Consider the following 19,229-nt stretch of genomic DNA (forward strand, 5'->3'; position numbering starts at 1 on the left):
TGGCATGAGTGATGGTTCAGGAGAGAGTGGGTGAATAGGACGGGTGATTAGAGGAAAGCGCACGGGAGCGATAAATGTGCAGAGAGTGAGGAGAGGGAGGAGGAAGGGTAACAGTCGATGAATGGGTTCGGTCACATCAACATCAAGGAAGGACATCAATCCATCACGGGGACTTTCTGCAATCTTCCCCTTGGCTTCCCATCCTGCCGTATATGGGAACATGTTAGCACCATTTCCTGGTTTCGGTTCGCTACTGGGCGGACCCAGCCGTAGGCTAGCACCGGGTTCCACCAGCAAGATGCCCTTCCCATCTGAGGACGCCTTGAAATAGGGAACAGGACCTAAGCCGGGCAGTTGCTGCGTTGCACGCAATGATGAGGACATTGCTGGCACTCGCCCTGTTTCTGGGATTGATCGCCCAGGGTAAGTCAACTGCACCCGCCTTCGTACCTCACAACTTTCCCCGGGGTCGAGAGCGTATCGAGCTCCTGTCCATTCCTGAGAGTGGACATAGGGGCGACGGTGTTGACGATCGCACACGAAGTGACCTTCTCCGTGCGGTGCTCGCTGGATCCCGGGAACCTTCTTGAACGGGGTATCCTAGTGCCCATTGCCCTGGGAATTGTGTTCTTACGATGCCCCCCGCTGTTAACTGTGTTATTGTGCTCCTCTAAGGGAAGAGGTGTGGGGCTGCACTCGGAATGACACTGGGATCTGACGCGCTGAGAAAAGTGCTCCGGCATAGTACGGTCACCCCAAGCGCTACCTTGCTTTTTCGGCGAGTTCGCCGTGCGGCTAACGGTGAGGAAATTTCTCCGCTCCAGCCCCAGCCGAGAGGCCGTTTCCCCTCCATCAGCTGGGACCCCAGTAGGGGAAGGAACGGCTTTAAGTCAAAGATTGTCGGTTGAATGTTTCAGCGACAGGTCCCGGAGGTCAGATGCCTTTCTCATGACGTTGCCCTGACTGGCAAGTGTTGTTAGCGTTTTGTGTAGTAGCTTTTTTTTAGCCCCAGAAATTGTTCCTTTTTTGGGGAGGAGGGCGGGGAATGGGTACACAATTCCGCAAAAATTAAATTGACCAGAACCCGGTGCGGAGGGCCTGGGACTATTTGGGAAGGATTTGTCTCCGATCCCTTAAGACCACAGGACCACAAAGTACAGGCGCACAATTAATTAACTTGGCCCATCGAGTCTACTCCGCCATTTCATTATGGCTGACCCATTTCCCTCGCAGCCCCAATCTCCTGCCTTCTCCCTGTATCACTTCATGCCTTTAAATAACCAAGAATCTATCAAACTCTGCGTTAAATACACCCAATGACTTGGCCTCCCCGGCCACATGTGGCAACGAATTTCCCAGATTCCACACTCTGGCTAAAGAAATTCCTCCTCATCTCCGTTCTAAAAGGACGACCCTGTATTCTGAGGCTGTGCCCTCTGGTCTTAGACTCTCGCAGCATAGAAAACATACTCTAGGCATCCATTCTATCGAGAACTTTAAACATTGGATTAGTTTCCATGAGATTCACCTGATTTTTTTCTGAATTCAAGTGAGTAAAGTCCCAGAGCCATCAAACGCTCCTCATATGATAAGTCTTTCAAACAGGAATAAATTTCCTGAAACTGCTTTGAATCCTTTCCAATGTCAGCACATCCTTTTATAGACAAGGGGCTCAAAACTGCTCACAATACTTCATCGGATGCCTCACTAGTACCACATATTGCCTCAAAATTACATACTTGCTCTTATATATTCCAGTCCTTATGAAATGAATGCTAACATCACATTTGCTTTCCTCACCACCGACGCAACCTAAAAATTAATCTTTAGGGAATCCTGCACGAAGACTCCCAAGTTCCTTTGCAACTCAGATTTTCGAATTTTCTCACCATTCAGAAAGAAATTCTACCCTTTTATTACATACATTTCCCGACACAGTATTTCATCTATCACTTGTTTGTCCATTCTCATATTCTGATCAAGTCCTTTTGTAGTCTCTGTATCTCCTCAAACATACCTGACTCCTCAACTGTCTACGTATCATCAACAAACATGGCCAAAAGCCGTTGGTGGTGACGATTTCCGGTGGCTGTAATGGAGGAGGTTGCAGTAGCTACGTGCTCCGAAATTATTCGCTTACTTTGCTGTTTAAATCTATCTCAGTGAGAGCACCATGAGTAGAAAACACTCTAGAAAAGAGGTTACTTTAGAGACTTTGGCTGAAATGTCTCAACAAATGTCAGAGAGACTCGAAAAATTGGATAAACTGGATGACTTGGAATCCAAGTTTGACTTGTTACAGAATTCCTTCGACCTGGTTAAATCTGAACTGAAAACGCTTAATCGGAAACTTGGAATTATACAACAGACTGTGAATGACCATGAAATTCGTATTAAGCTACATGAAGAATCTCTGCCGGTGTTGCAGAAGGATATCGAAGGTTTCAAGAAAATTTCTAAGGAACAACTTAAAAAATACGACGCGTTACTTAAGAAACTTACAGATTTGAAGACCAGGAACCGAAGGTGCAATATCAGAATTCTTGGGCTTCCTAAAAAACTGGAGGGTAATCAACCTATTGATTTTTGTGCTCAAATGCTGGAAGATTTATTCCCTGATATACTATCGGAACTACCAAAATTTGAGCGCGTTCAACGAGTTACCCCGCCTAATTGGGATCCTGCCAAACCTCGCTCTATTATCATTCGCTTTTATGACTATCAGATTAAAGAACAGATCCTTCGTGAATCAAGGAAGAAACGCATATTACAATTTCGTGATCAACAGTTTCGGATCGTTCAAGATTATCCACCGGAAGTTTTAAGAGCTAGTCAGGCTTTTAAAGAGGTCATGTCTGATCTTTTTAAGCTTGGCTGTCGCCTTTCTCTCAGAGATCCGTGTAAACTCAAGGTTATTGCTTCTGATAATAAGGTTTCTTGGTTTACGAAGCCTGAAGAAGCTAAGAAATTTTTACATAGTCTCCATGCTTACATTCAACCTTGAGTTGCTTTATGGTAAATGTTTTAATTTCAGGTGTTCAATCAAGGAATTGTTGATAGCTTTGTTCAAGCTTTGTTGATAACAAGGTTTCATTGTTTTACGAAGTTGTAATCATTTGTTTGATTAAGTAACTGGCGCCTTGTTATCTTTCAAACTATGAAAAATATACAGGCAGACTGCATTCATTTTCTCAAATAAAAAACACAAAATGCTGGCAGAACTCAGCAGGCCAGACAGCATCTATGGGAGGAGGTAGTGACGACGTTTCGGACCGAAATTCTCACATGTTGCCTTTGAATTCATTTTCTCTTGTTGTTTTCCGCCTTTATTTGGGTCCTCTAATGTTACTTTCTCGCAGCTCTTTTTAAACAAAACGTTATATTCTCTCAGTGTTCTTTTTATTTTTACCTTCTTTTTAGTAATTTGACTGAAAGTAATTATTTAGGGTGTACATGTAGTAATTACTGAGGAATGAAACTATAGGGTGTTTTGCTTTATTTTAAATTCATTCAGATTTTTCCTGTCTTTTGATTATTTATACACTTTTCGGTCTTTTACTGTTTTTCAATAGTATACAATATTCTATTGCTGGTTTTTGTTTTTTTTTCATTATTTTACATTTTGTCATTTTGGTTTTTTTTTCTCCCTTGAATGCCTTAAATTAGTCATGTAGGAAGTTATCTAAACCGCTTCCCTTTCTAATTATTTTCTATTTGTTTCTTTACCCTTTTTTTGCACCCGCGAGTATATGTTGTTTTACTTATTGATTTTCCTTATCTGTCTTTCCTTTTCACCGAGACTAATACTTAAATTTTCCCATGGTATTTTTCTCGTAAATAGGAACTTATTTACTTTGATAGTTTGTTTTTGTATACATATATTTACAATCGATTATTCAGTACAGCTATACATATATATTTTTTGGAGCCACCGGAGTTTTGGGTTGCGAACGTTAGAAGTAGTTTTCAGTCTCCCTTGGTTGATTTTTTTCTTTGGGGGTGGGAGGGGGGAAATGGTTTCTTCCAGAAAGCTGATTGGAGGTTTTTACTGTTTTATTTATTCGCTATCTACATGTCTGTGATTACCTTTTTATACATTACTAAAGGGTACTTGATGGATCTTTTAATTAATATACTCAGCTTTAATGTGAAAGGTCTAAATAACCCTGTTAAACGAAATAATATTTTCTCTTATACCAGGAAACTTAAATCTCGTATAATCTTTCTCCAAGAAACTTATATTCGTAAAGATGATATTTCATGCTTTTTCAAAGGAAGGAAGGGTATACATTTTCACTCACCCTCTCAATCTAGATCGAGAGACGTTTCTATCCTGTTTGATCAGAATGTATCATTTATTCAACATAATGTAATTTCTGATACAAATGGCCGCTTTGTTATTGTTTTGGGTAGTCTTGAGAATAAACTAATCGTATTTGCGAATGTATACGCTCCAAATATAGATGACCCCTTGTTCTTTGAACATCTTTTCTCTTTTCTGCCTGATTTGAATCAGTATTCCTTAGTGATGGGTGGAGATTTTAATTTTTGGCTTGACCCTATATTAGATCGCTCTTCAAGTAAAACCCCTGTCACTAATAAATCAGTCCTATTTTTTAAATCTTTTCTATTTCAACGTGGTATTCTCGACGTGTGGCCTTTTTTACACCCCCAAGAAAAGGAATATTCATATTTCTCTCAGCTTCATCATATGTACTCTCGGATTGACTACTTTTTTTTAGATAGAAACTTGCTTCCACTGGTTCGATCCTGTGATTATAAGGAGATTGCTTTGTCTGATCATGCACCTGTATGTCTGGCTTTAAGATTACCTGTTCATTCTGTATCAAATAGAAGTTGGCGTTTTAACTTATCATTGTTATCTGATAAATATTTTCTAAAGTTTTTGGAAAACCATATTACTTTTTTCTCTAAAGAAAATTTTAAAAGAGATACCGCTGGTACTATGGTCTGGGATACTTTTAAAGCATATATTCGTGGTGAAATTATCCTTACTCTACCTATATAAAGAAAAAAGCTGATAAAGAAAGGTCTGATCTAGCAGTGATATTCAAAGATCTTGATCGAAAGTATCCGGATCCAACTATAATACAGGAGGAGCCCTATCCGGATCTGGAAAGTATCCGGATCCAACTATAATATAGGAGGAGCCCTATCTCCGGATCCAACTATATATAATAAGCGTATTGAAATCCAATCCAAGTATAATCTTCTGCTGACTTACCCAATTGAATGACAGCTGTTGAGAGATAAAACTCAATTTTACATTCACGGGGATAGAACAGGATTAGCCAATCGCTTAAAATCTTTTACAGTTAATCGTCAAATCACAGAAATTTTTAAAGACAATGATACTAAGATATCTGATCATTCTGAAATTAACAACGTATTTAAAGACTTTTATCTTAAGTTGAATCAGTCTGACTCTTCTTTAGATGATACCTATTTGAATGCTTTCTTTAGTAATATTAACATTCCTACATTGTCTGCTGATAGCCTAACACAGTTAGATCAGCCTATTTCCAATGAAGAAGTGACTGAGGCTATACGTGCTTTACATTCTGGTAAGACCCCAGGACCTGATGGCTTTCCTGGGGAGTTTTATAAAACTTTCACTACGTTACTTACACCTTTTTTATCCTCTGTTTTATCAGAATCCTTTAAATCGGGTAAACTCCCTCAATCGTTTTATGAAGCTTTTATTTCTCTTATCTTAAAATAATAAAAATCCAGCTGAATGTTCTTCATACAGACCGATCTCTTCATTAAATGTTGATGCAAAAATCTTATCCAAAATCTTAGCTCGAAGACTTGAAAATATTTTACTATCTATTATATCACATGACCAGACAGGATTTATTAAAAATCGTTACTCACATTTTAATATACGTCGGTTACTGAATGTGATATGTTCACCATCCAAAAAAATATCAGAGTGTATATTATCCTTAGATGCAGAAAAATCCTTTGATAGGATTGAGTGGAATTATCTTTTTAAGACCTTAGAAAAGTTTAATTTTGGGCCTAATTTTATTCACTGGGTTAAATTAATTTACTTGTCTCCTACCGCTCAGGTTATTACTAAATCTCAAAATTCTAAGCCCTTGGAATTACAGCGGGGAACTAGACAATGTTGCCCTATTAGTCCTTTACTTTTTGTGTTAGCTATAGAACGATTAGCAGCAGCATTTTGAGAATCTAAGGACATTTCTGGTATACTAAGGGAAGGTATGACTCATAAAAGTTCATTATACGCTGATGATATTTTACTTTTTATCTCTAACACAGAAAATTCTTTGCCTTCTGATCTTTCTTTAATTTCCCAGTTTAGTTTTTTTCAAGATATAAGCTGAACCTACATAAAAGTGAGTCATTTCCTTTAAATGACCTAATGTCATCAAATGCCAAATTTCCGTTCCAAGTTGTTACAAGTCAATTTACATATCTAGGTGTAACAATTACTAAAAACTTCAAGAATTTATTTAAAGAAAACTTAAACACCTTACTGAATTATGTGAAAAAGATGCTTTCTAAATGGTCTCCTTTTTCTTTATCTCTAATTGGCCGAATTACTTCGATTAAAATGAAGATTCTTCCTAAATTTTTATATCTTTTTCAGGCCTTACCTGTTTTTATTCCTAAGACCTACTTTGATTCCTTAGATTCAATTTTAACATCTTATATTTGCAATAATAAGCAAGCTTGTTTAGGTAAAGTTTACCTACAAAGAAATAAAGAGATGGGTGGATTAGCCCTACCCAATTTTAGGTTTTACTATTGGGCTGCCAATATAAGGAATATTACTTTCTGGTCTTATTATATTTATCGTAAAGATTGCCCATCATGGGTCTCCTTAGAAGTTAATTCTGTAAAAAAAATCCTCTATTGTCTCTCTTCTTGGATCATATTTTTCAGCAAATAAAATAACAGATAACGTAATTGTTAAGCAACCTTTAAGGATTTGGTCTCAATTTAGGAAATTTTTGGTTTAGCGAACTTTTCATTATCATCTCCCATTCTCCTAAATTACTTTTTTTATCCCTTCCATGACTGACAAAGTCTTTAAGGATTGGGAAGAACTAGGTATTAAGTGTTTTTGGGACCTGTTTATCTCAGGATCTCTTGCTTCATTTGACCAATTGTCAACTAAATTTGCACTCCCAAAAACACATTTTTACAGATACCTTCAAATTAGAGATTTCTCACGTTTCCAATTAACTACTTTTCCTATAGGTCCTGATAAAAATTTACTGGACGATCTTTTAAATTTAAAACCTTTTGTTAATGGTTCTATTACCAGTATCTATAACTTGTTGATTGAATCTAGACAAGACATTTTAGATAAAATAAAAAAATCTTGGGAGGATGACCTAAGTTGTGAGATTTCTGATGATAGATGGGATAAAATTCTTAAACGGGTTAATAAATCATCTTTTTGTGCTCGTCATTCTCTTCTACAATTTAAAGTGGTTCATAGAGCTCATATTTCTAAACAGAAGCTGTCCAGTTTTTATCCGAATGTTTTTCCACTTTGTAATAAATGCAACTCTGCTGATGCCTCTTTAATTCATATGTTTTGGTTTTGCCCTAAAATTGAAAAGTTTTGGCGGGAAGATTTCCATACCTACTCACAACTTTTTAGGGTCCAATTTGACCCAAATCCCCTTACTGCCTTGTTTGGTATTATTGCAGATGAAGATATAACTTTAAATACTTCTAACCTACAGGTTTTAGTTTTTACCTCTCTTTTAGCAAGAAGAGCAATCTTGCTTAAATGGAAGGAGTCTACCCCTCCTACACATCTTCAATGGCTACGTGATATTATGTCTTATTTAAATTTAGAAAAGATCCGCTGCTCAGTCTTAAATTCGAAACAATCTTTTTATGATATCTAGGGACCTTTCCTAAATTATTTTTCCAATTTATAAAGTTTAACAGTCCACAGTCTTTTATGTATATTTTTATCCTCTCTTCTTAAGCGAATATGTTTTCTTTTCTAATTTATCCATTATCATCCATCAGCTTTTTTCTTTGGTAGTTGGTAGGGGGTTGACTTTTTTATATAAAAAAATTCTTTTATGATGTATGACCTATCTTTAAATTTTTGATTACATAGTGGTATACCTTTATGTGTTATGCTATAACATTTTAATCAATTTTATTACAATATATGAATGTACACAAGTTATGTTGAGATGTATCTATGTGTTGCACTCTGTAAATCTTGTTTTTTTTCCTTCTGAATAAAAATATTGTAAAAAGAAAAAGCCGTTAATTCCCTCAGTTAAATCATTGTATATAACGTAAAAAGAAGTGGTTCGAACACAACATCAGTGGAACACCAGTAGTCACCGACAGCCAACCAGAGAGAAAAAAAATCTCCCCTTATTCCTTCACTGCCAATAAGCCAATGCTCTATCCATGCTCGCATCTTTCATGTAATACAATGGGCTCTAAAGCTATGAAGCAGACTCGTGTGTGGCATCTTATGAAAGGCCTTCTGATAATCCAAGTTCACGACATCCTCATATTCTGCTTTCCACATCCTATTTGTTGTTTCTTCAAAGAATTCCAATGGAAGGAATCTATCCTGACTTCACCATATTTTATCATGTGGCTCCGAGTATCCCGAAACCACATCTTTAGCAACGACTCCAACATCTTCACAACCTTTGAGGTCAGACTAACAGGCCTACAATTTCCTGTTTGAAGAGTGAAGTGACATTTGCAATTTTCCAGTCCTCCAGAAAAATGCCAGAATTCACTGATTCTTGAAAGATCATTACTAATGCCATCACAATCTCTTTAGCCTCCTCTATCAGAACGCTGGGGTGTAGATTATCTGAACCAGGTGACGTATCCACCTTCAGAACATTCACTTTCCCAAGCATCATCTCCCTGGCAATCGCAACTTCACTCACTTCTGCCCTCTGACATTCCAGAGCCTGCGGCATACTGCTAGTGCTTTGCACAGTGAAGACGTATTCAGTTCTTCCAACATGTCCTTGTCCATTATTGCTTCTTTCACTGTGAGTTAATTACCTATTACTATCATTTTCCAGTGGCCGATTACAGTGAACTGCAGCTCCCAGAGCTGTTGTGTGCTGTGTTCTTCGGTGCGAGATGTATGTGGATGACAAAAACCTATAGCCTGTACCATGCAGCACATCCGCCCCACCTTCTCTACATTATTGGTTGGGTCTTTCATTAATAACCATCCCAGACCAACCGCGTTTAATCTTCTTTTTAAAAGATGCTATGCAGTAGTGTAGCAGTTTTGTGGAATTTAAACGAAGTTGGGAATCGGGTGAGGGGTTTGCCAAATAGTCAGTATTTTGAAAGCGGTAGGATTGCATATCATCTGGGGTTTATTCTACCCGAAAGAGGGGAGCAACGGGGATCGGATTTCTTCCAATGGACGGACGGCAACATCACACAAATTACTCTGTGAAATGCATGGGGGTGAGTGGGTCAGAGACAGTGGTGATGAAATTGGAGTAGGTTACAGAAATAGGGAGGTCTTTAGGGCCAAAAGGGTTCACAGTGAGAGGGAAGTGCGAAGAGGCAGGATGGTGTTACAGAGTGAAATGGGTGTAGATACAGTTAGAGGAAGCTCTGTGCACAGATTTGTTTAAATTGTAACTCCATGAATAGTGTTGGTGGTGGCTGTAGAGTGGGGAGCTAAGGGGTAGAGGTAGGCTAAAGGGACGGGATGATGTTGGAGGTTTGGGGGAAGGATATCGAGAAGAGAGTGTGGGACTGGGGAGAGATGATAGAAGATGGGAGCTGGTGGATTGTTTCAAGGGAGAGAGGGTGGGAGAGGGGATTGGGTGGAGTGTTTATAGGGAGAGAGGAGTGAAGGGGAAGTTGGTGGGTTTTCACGGCCATTTAGCCGTGAGAGATCTCAGGAGCATCCCAGGACGTATTCTAATGGTATGTTTCTGACTCCTTTCCTCACTTCAGCCCACCCTCTCCAGTGTTACGACTGCGACAGTTCCAGAGAGAACTGCAGCCTGGGTCAGAGAAACGTCACCTGTAACGACACCTTGAACCTCACTTGCATCACCCTCACCATCCGGACAAAGTTGCTTTTACCGACTTCAGGTAGTACCAGGACCACCCAACAGCTATTTGGAGTATAACAGGTGGAGTGGACAATTGAGGGGTAGGCGTGGCACCGGCAAGCGAACAAAGAAGTGAATAGACACAATAATGAGGAAATGGATACAGACAGACATACTTTATTGATCCCGAGGGAAATTGGGTTTCGTTACAGCCACGCCAACCAAGAATACTGTAGAAATATAGCAATATAAAACCATAAATAATTAAATAATAATAAGTTAATCATGCCAAGTGGAAATAAATCCAGGACCAGCCTATTGGCTCACACTCCGAGGGAGGAGTTGTAAAGTTTGATGGCCACAGGCAGGAATGACTTCCGATGACGCTCAGTGTTACATCTCAGTGGAATGAGTCACTGGCTGAATGTACTCCTGTGCCTAACCAGTACTTTATGGAGTGGATGGGAGTAATTGTCCAAGATGGCATGCAACTTGAAAGCATCATAGGGGGATTGAGAAGGAAGACTGGTGGACTGTGCGAGGGGAAGGCGAGCGTAGGATAAGAAGAGAAAAGAGCAGGGTCAGGGGAGCGTTGGGGGCAAGTAGGCGATGGAGAGAAAAGGAAGGGTAGGAGAATGAGATGGCAGATGCGGATAGAGTCATCGGAGCAGCAGTGGGGGAAGGGATATTGAGGTGGTCAAATTGAACAGGGGGCAAACGGGTCAGGGAGAGAGTGAGAAGGTGACGGGGTGAGGAAGGAAGAACGAGAGAGCTGAGAGACGAAGTGGGCAGGAGGACTGTGAGGGAATGTCAGACGGTGAGATTGGATAGGTGTTGGGAGCACGACGGGATGTACCAGGGGCTAGTGTAACGCTAAGAGATGTCTCCACAGGATTCATTGAGGTCCAGCAAACGCTTTTTGGCTGCGGAATCTGCACCGATGTCATCTCCTTCAACAGCGGCCGCACTTCCGTCTTCGTGCACTCTGCCTGTTGTAACTCGGACCTGTGCAACAGTCAGGTGGAACCAGGTGCGGAGTTGCTAGGACGGTCCACACGCGCTCTCTTCGCGGTCCCTCTACCGCCATTTTTTCTTTCTCTCCACCCCTTTCTGCTGTCATCTCTCCTTCGCGACCCCCAGTTCCCTTCTCCCTCACACTCTCTTGTTTCTCTCCCTCACAGTTTCTGCCTCTGTATAAACATGCCGCATGCTGTCAATTAATTGATACCGACCCTTTCTGTAAAGACGTTCTAATTTCTTTTCATGCACAGCAAGAACCCATAACATGACGATCCCTCCGCGCCGACCCTTTCACACCGTGGCACTCCCTCATCACTGGCACTCTCTGTGTGCCCCTTCCTCATCGCACCAGCTGCGGCTTGCAGTCTCACCTCAAGTGAAATCCTTCAGCACTCTGTCCTTTTCTTCTTTTAAAAAAACGATAAATCTTTATTTACACATGACGTACACAAAATACAAATATTCAATTTTTGCAAGACGGTGATAAAATTCAAACTAAAATATTGCTATATATTGTCTATAAAACAGTCAATTTCCCGGGGCGGGGGGAGAGGAAACCGCTTCCGGAAATTCACCACCGTACCCATTGTAACCGCATGCTCCCTCTCCAACAACAGCCGGGCACGAACGTACCCTCAGAAGAAGAGCAGGCTGTCGGCTCTGGCAGAGCCCTCGAATATTCGCCGCATAGACCCGTGAATAGCCATTTTGGCCAGGCCCAAGAACAAGTCCACCAGTAGATTCTCTTCGGCCCGTCACCACCCTTTCCACACCACGGCGATCTCTCCTCACCAATCTTCTAACTGCACTCCATCCTCATTGCCCATCCAACAGTACTGACAATATTTAAGGCAGATCTATTCTCAATTTGTATCCCGTACAGACTCATGATGGAGACGCCGCTAATATTATCCTCTGGTGCATAAAAACTGTACTCTGCATACCCCGTCTTTTTAAGCCTTGCAACATCCGATAGGTTTCAAAGAGATTCTCCAGTGTTTCTTCGAAACTCAGACGAGTACAGACCCAGAGGCACCAAACGCTCCTCATGTGTAAACACTTTCATTCACGGAATCATTTTCCTGAACCTGCTCTCCAATGATAGCTCGTCTTTTCTTAGAAAAAGGGTGCAAAATAGCGCAGAATACCTCAAGTTCGGTCCAAAAAATGCGTTGTAAAGCCTTAGCTTTACACCTTTGCTTTTATTATCCAGTCTTCTCGAAATGAATGACAACACTACATTTGCAGTCCTTATCACTGACTCAATCTGCAAGTTAACCTTTAGGGAAACCTGCACGAGAACTCCCAAGTCCCTTTGTATCTCTGACTTCTGACCCTTATCTCCATATAGACAACAGTATACACCTTCATTCCTACTAGCAAAGTGCATGACCATACACGTTCCTGTATTATCTTCCATCTGCCACTCGTTTGTCAACACCCCTAACTTGCCTGTCCTTCTGTGGATTCTCTTCTTCCACATCACTACATGCCCCTGCACCTATCTTCAGATCCTCCCCAAACTTAGCCGCAAAAAATTCCATTCCGTTTCCCAAATCATTGACATACAACATGAAAAGAAGCGGTCTCGACAGCGGCGTCTATGGCACACAACTACTGACCAGCAACCAGTCAGAAAAGGCCATTTTTGTTACCACTTTTTGTCTCCAGCCAATCTTTGGGAGGGTTTGCTGCTGATCGAGCCGGCTGCTTTATACCAGACAGTGCCACGTGTCTTGTGTGTTTATGTAGTGCACTCACCCAGCAAATTAAAGAGAGTCACACACAACACCTGACCTGTAGAGGGCAGCACCATAATGTGGCGGATGTTGAACATAGAACAGTACAGCACAATACAGGCCCTTCTGCCCACAATATTGTGCCGACCCTTAAACCCTGCCTCCCATATAAATCCCCACCTTAAATTCCTCCACATACCTGTCTAGTAGTCTCTTAAATTTCACTAGTGTATCTGCCTCCACCACTGACTTATGCAATGCATTTCACACACCAACCACTTTCTGAGTAAAAAAAACCTTCCTCTAATATCCCCCTTGAACTTCCCACCCCTTAACTTAAAGCCATGTCCTCTTGTATTGAGCAGTGGTGCCCTGGGGAAGAGGCGCTGGCTGTCCACTCTATCTATTCCTCTTAATACCTTGTACCCCTCTATCATGTCTCCCCTCATTCTTCTTCTCTCCAGAGAGTAAAGCCCTAGCTCCCTTAATGTCCAATCATAATGCATACTCTCTAAACTAGGCAGCATCCTGGTAAATCTACTCTGTACCTTTTCCAATGTTTCCGCATCATTCCTATAGTGAGGCAAACAGAACTGGACACAGCACTCCAAGTGTGGCCTAACCAGAGTTTTACAGAGCTGCATCATTACTCCACGACTCTTAAACTCTGTCCCTCGACTTATGAAAGCTAACACTCCATGAGCTTTCTTAACTACCCTATCTAACTGTGAGACAACTTTCAGGGATCTGTGGACATGTACCCCCAGATCCCTCTGCTCCTCCACACTTCCAAGTATCCTGCCATTTACGTTGCACTCTGCCTTGGAGTTTCTCCTTCCAAAGTGTACCACCTCACACTTCTCCGCGTTGAACTCCATCTGCCACTTCTCAGCCCACTTCTGTATCTTATCAATGTCTGTCTGCAATCTTCGACAATCCTCAACACTATCCACAACACCACCAACCTTTGTGTCATCTGCAAACTTTCCAACCCACCCGTCTACCCCCACATCCAGGTCGTTAATAAAAATCACGAAAAGTAGAGGTCCCAAAACTGATCCTTCTGGGACACCACTAGTCACAACCCTCCAATCCGAATGTACTCCCTCCACCACGACCCTCTGCCTTCTGCAGGCAAGCCAATTCTGAATCCACCTGGCAAAACTTCCCTGGATCCCATGCCTTCTGACTTTCTGAATAAGCTTAACACGTGGAACCTTGTCAAATGCCTTACTAAAATCCATGTAGATCACATCCACTGCACTACCCTCATCTATATGCCTGGCCACCTCCTCAAAGAATTCTATCAGGCTTGTTAGACACGATCTGCCCTTTACAAAGCCATGCCAACTGTCCCTGATCAGACCATGATTCTCTAAATGCCCAGAGATCCTACATCTAAGAATCTTTTCTAACAGCTTTCCCACCACAGACATAAGGCTCACTGGTCTATAATTACCCGGACCATCCCTACTACCCTTTTTGAACAAGGGGACAACATTTGCCTCCCTCCAATCCTCCGGTTCTATTCCTGTGGACAACGAGGACATAAAGATCCTAGCCAGAGGCTCAGCAATCTCTTCCCTCGATTCGTGGAGAAGCCTGGGGAATATTCCATCAAGCCCCGGGGACCTATCCATCCTAATGTATTTTAAGAGCTCCAACACCTCCTCTCCCTTAATATCAACATGCTCCAGAACATCAACCTCACTCGTATTGTCCTCACCGTCATCAAGTTCCCTCTCATTGGTGAATACTGAAGAGAAGTATTCATTGAGGACCTTACTCACTTCCTCCGCCTCCAGGCACATCTTTCTACCTTTATCTCTAATTTGTCCCATCTTCACTCCTGTCATCCTTTTATTCTTCACATAATTGAAGAATGCCTTAGTCCTTTCTTGCTACCCTATATTCCTCAATAGACCCCTCTTATCTTAGCTTCCAAATCCTCATGTAGGCTGCCTTCTTCCACCTGACTAGATTTTCCACCTCACTTGTTACCCATGATTCCTTCACCCTACCATTCTTTATCTTCCGCATTGGTACAAATTTATCCCTAACATCCTGGAAGATATCCCAAAATATCGACCACATTTCCATAGTATATTTCCCTGCAAAAACTTCATCCCAATTCACAGCCGCAAGTTCTAGCCTTATAGCCTCATAATTTGCCCTTCCCCAGTTAAAACAATTCCTGCCCTCTCTGATTTTATCCTTTTCCATGACAATGTTAAAGGCCAGGGAGCGGTGGTCACTGTCCCCCAGATGCTCACACATTGAGAGATCTGTGACCAGACCCGGTTCGTTACCTAATACTAGATCTAGTATGGCATTCCCCCTAGTAGGCCTGTCAACACATTGTGACAAGAATCCATCCTGGACTCACTTAACAAACTCTGTCCCGTCTAAAACATTGGAACGAATCAGGTGCCAATCAATATTAGGGAAGTTAAAGTCACCCATGATAACAAACCTGTCATTTTTGCACATTTCCAAAATCTGCCTCCCAATCTGCTCCTCGATATCTCTGCTGCTACCAGGGGGCCTGTATAATACTCCCAATTGAGTGCATGGACAATACCACCCAGGAAGTGGAGAGTGCCCGATCACATCCTGATTGGTCCCTTTAGACTGGAGGGTCCTTATTGGTCAATCTTCATAGGACCCCCATCTCTGACCCACACTGAGAACCTAGGAATGGGGAAAGGATTGAGTGTACCACTTACGGCTCAGTCTGTAAGCAGAGATCATCTAAGCAAGCGAAGAGGCGGAAAGTGGGGACATCACCGAATATCAAGAGTTAGGACATGCTCTGTTGATGGTGTGCATTCCGTTTGCAGAGAAGGAGAATATGACATTGAATGGTCTGGAATGCGAGGGTTGTTTAACGTTCACGGAAACTGCGTGTAACCGATCGATGGCCGCTGTCAGTTGCCACGGGGAACAGAACCGTTGTATTCACGCCACAAGTATCATCGGTAAGTGCTGTCCTTCCACCCTACCCCCACCACGTCCATCCACAACACCGCTGAAGTTACACCACTTGGTCAATCCACCCATCTTTTGGGTTCTCTGCTCTCTCTGCAATCTTCTATTGACAACCTGGTATTTTGTACAACAAAGGATCAGGTCCCTCGTTCTACAATGCATTACCAAACGACATTAGTTTAATGACATCCAATCCATTCTGCCGACATAGTGTCCGTATGCCTGGATTCTCTGCTCATCGATATGTCTAACAGCCCTTTGACACGTCTCCGTGCTCTGCCCCACCAGCATCACTGAGTGCATCCCATGCAGCCCCTACTCTTTCTGTAGAAAATGCACGTGCCCCGTACATCTCCTGTGAATATTCCCCTCTCTCACTTTAACTGCAACCCTCTGGTAATGGATATTTCTAACCTGGGATAAAATGATGCCAGCTGTATACGTTATCAATGCTTCTGATAATGTCATAAACATCTATGAGATGTCCCATCAGCTCCTGACTCTGCAGAGAAAGCAACCCAAGTGTGTCCTATCCTTCCTCATATCTCAGGCAGCATCCCGGTGAACCTCTTCTCCAAGCTCTCCATTGTCTTCGCATTGTTTCTGTAACAGAATGACCAGAACTTAATGCAATGCTCCAGACGCAGCCTTTTGAGAATCAACGACACTTCCGGACTCTTGCAAGTCAATTTTACTGCCATATCAACCAGTGCAACCACTTTCAATGAACATGGATGGGGACGTTAAAATCACTCGGCATCTCAATGCTGAAGAGGGCCCTGCCATTGTCATTTCTATCTCCGTATCTTTATATCTCACCTTCCAGAGTTCAACACGTTGCATTTGACTGGGGTAAACGCCAGCTGCCATTTATCTGTCCATATCTGCAACTGATCTAGATCCTACCACATAATTTGGCAACACACACACACACACACACACACACACACACACACACACACACACACACACACACACACACACACACACACACACACACACACACACACACACACACACACACACACACACACACACACACACACACACACACACACACACACACACACCAGGAGGTTCTCAGTAAGCCAGGCAGCATCTATAGAAAATTATAACCAGTCAACCAATTCTGTTATAGGGTACTTTCCCAAATCGTCCTCCTGCATTTTGTATGTGTTACTCTTGATTTCCAACATATGCCGAATAGCTTGTGCGTATCACTGGAAGACGTCTACACTATCCATAAGACCACCAATCTTTGTATTGTCTGAAAACTTACGAACTTATCCTTAAGTACTTTAGCCCAATAGTGGATATAGATCATAAACAGCCGTGGTCCCATTGCGGATCCATGAAACATTTCCTGTTCAGAGCCCGTCATTCCTCCTCATTTGGTTCGAGGGAAAGAACTCGTGAGCGTTGTTTGTTGACCTGACTCGTGAGAATGTGGCTAATGGACATCCTGTTTCCTTCTCCCACCATAGGCAACACCAGCCAGATCACCATGGGCTGTGCCTCGGAATCACTCTGCAATGAGCGGAACATCAATTTATTATTTGGTTTCAGACGCAGCAATGTCACCTGTTGCCAGGAAAACCGGTGTAATAATGGATTTCAGGATAACCCTAATACTACGACACCAGGGACAACTACATCATCGCCCACCACACAAACTCACAGCACTCCACGGCAGAGCACTGCAGCACGCACCACATTGACAGTCACAGACAATAACACTGCTTCTGCCATTAATACCCAGCCTCTCCTCATCACCCTGCTGCTGGTATTGTGGGCGACTGTACTCTAGAGTGTTGCATTTTGATGGCAGTTACATCAACTTGCCGGGCATGAAGGGGGTCAGCAGTTGAGGAGAGAGGCAGATATTCTGCTTTCAGAGCCTCGAATCCACCCCTCAGCACTTCGCATCTCCTCCTCTCCACAATCCACTCTCCTGCCCTGCTGTCATTTCCTCAGCCTACATTCTCTCCCCTGCACAACCCTAGCTGGTGCTTCTTTATAAGTAACTTCTATCCAGTGGCAACAGGGGAAGTGGCAGAGGAAAGGGAAGTCCTCAAACGAATCTTAATGGCCTCCATATCTGATTTTCCAAGATAATCCCCATTCCACAATTGCTCATCTCAGCCTGTATTGGCCCCAAACATCCCTCTGCCTCCCCCAATCTACGCATGTCTGTATCAGTCTCCAAACTAATTCCACAACCCTACTCTCACCTCAAGGAGAGGATCAGGCAGAAGATTCAGCTTTCAGAGCATTGAATCTATCGCCCGTTTCCCTCCCCATCTCTCGCTCATTCTGACTTCTTCTCTCCCACAACCCGCTCTCCCTCTCCGCTGTCATTTGCACACTCCAACATCCCTCCCCTCCACAACCCGAGCTTGTGTCTCTTTTGTAGTATCTTTAATCCAGTGGGGTACGGGAGGGTACAGGGGGAGTGGAAGTCCTCAAGATAATCCCACTATGCCCCATCTCAGACATCCCTCGCTGTGATTATTCTCCGCAGCCTTATATCTGCCCCAAATATCTCCCAGTTTCCCCAGTTCACATAGGTCTGCATCAGTCTCCAAACTAACCACACTACCCCGCTCTCGCCCAAGCCTGCATCCAGTCCCTCAAACTATTCCTATTCCCCGCTGTCACCCGCAGCCTTTTGTCAATTTCCAAACTAATTACACTATCCTTCTCTCCACTCTCACCTGTTAATGCCAAAACCCCACAGATCCGTATCTGTCCCCAACAGCTTTCAATTTACACCATTTACAACAGTCCTGTATCAGTCCCCGAACTAATCCCACTGCACTGCTCTTTCCCCACATCACCGTATCAGTCCTAAACTAATTCCACTTAACCGCGCTCTCATCTCTCTCTTGATCTCACTGTAAAACGAGCATTAAAAAACGCTTTGCTTTATGTAAATAAATATTGTAATGTTGGACTGGATTTGTTCTCGATGTGTCAGATAAAGTTCACTGTCCCGCTATTACTTACATTAATCCGCCGAGTTACTTGCTCCCTGTTGTATTTTTCCGGAAACTCTCAACAATATCCGGGGCGAAGCAGCCGCTCCTTCGGCACGCCACCCACATAAGCTAAACACCCCTTCCTCTACCACCGGCGCACGGTGTTCACTGTCTACATAACGCACCGCGGTTACTCACCAGGGCCACTCCGACAGCCCTTTCCCAAACACCCACTTCTCCCGCACAGCCGGAAAGACGAGGGCAGCAGGAGTAGCAGTGGAACACCACACCCCGAGGATTGCCCCTCTACCGTATTCCCCCAGAAATCTGTCTACAGTTCGTTCTCCATTGCTGATTCTGAACCTTGGGATAACTGTCCCACTCCCCAGACAGCTCCGTGGGAGCTCCTCCCTACAGGG

The 19,229-nt window shown here is 42.7% G+C and overlaps 1 protein-coding gene across 1 annotated transcript; it reads left to right on the top strand.

Moving 5' to 3' along the window:
* The first annotated feature begins 297 nt into the window (after positions 1-297).
* On the top strand, positions 298-18,782 carry LOC140732176 (urokinase plasminogen activator surface receptor-like). Its single transcript, XM_073054424.1, has 5 exons — positions 298-423; positions 9,985-10,125; positions 10,978-11,115; positions 15,685-15,822; positions 17,317-18,782. The coding sequence occupies exons 1-5, from the start codon at positions 372-374 to the stop codon at positions 17,637-17,639; spliced, it is 792 nt and encodes a 263-aa protein (XP_072910525.1). The 5' UTR covers positions 298-371; the 3' UTR covers positions 17,640-18,782.
* Positions 18,783-19,229: the final 447 nt, after the last annotated feature.

The sequence above is a fragment of the Hemitrygon akajei genome, chromosome 1, assembly GCF_048418815.1.
Source record: "Hemitrygon akajei chromosome 1, sHemAka1.3, whole genome shotgun sequence".
Taxonomy (NCBI): domain Eukaryota; kingdom Metazoa; phylum Chordata; class Chondrichthyes; order Myliobatiformes; family Dasyatidae; genus Hemitrygon; species Hemitrygon akajei.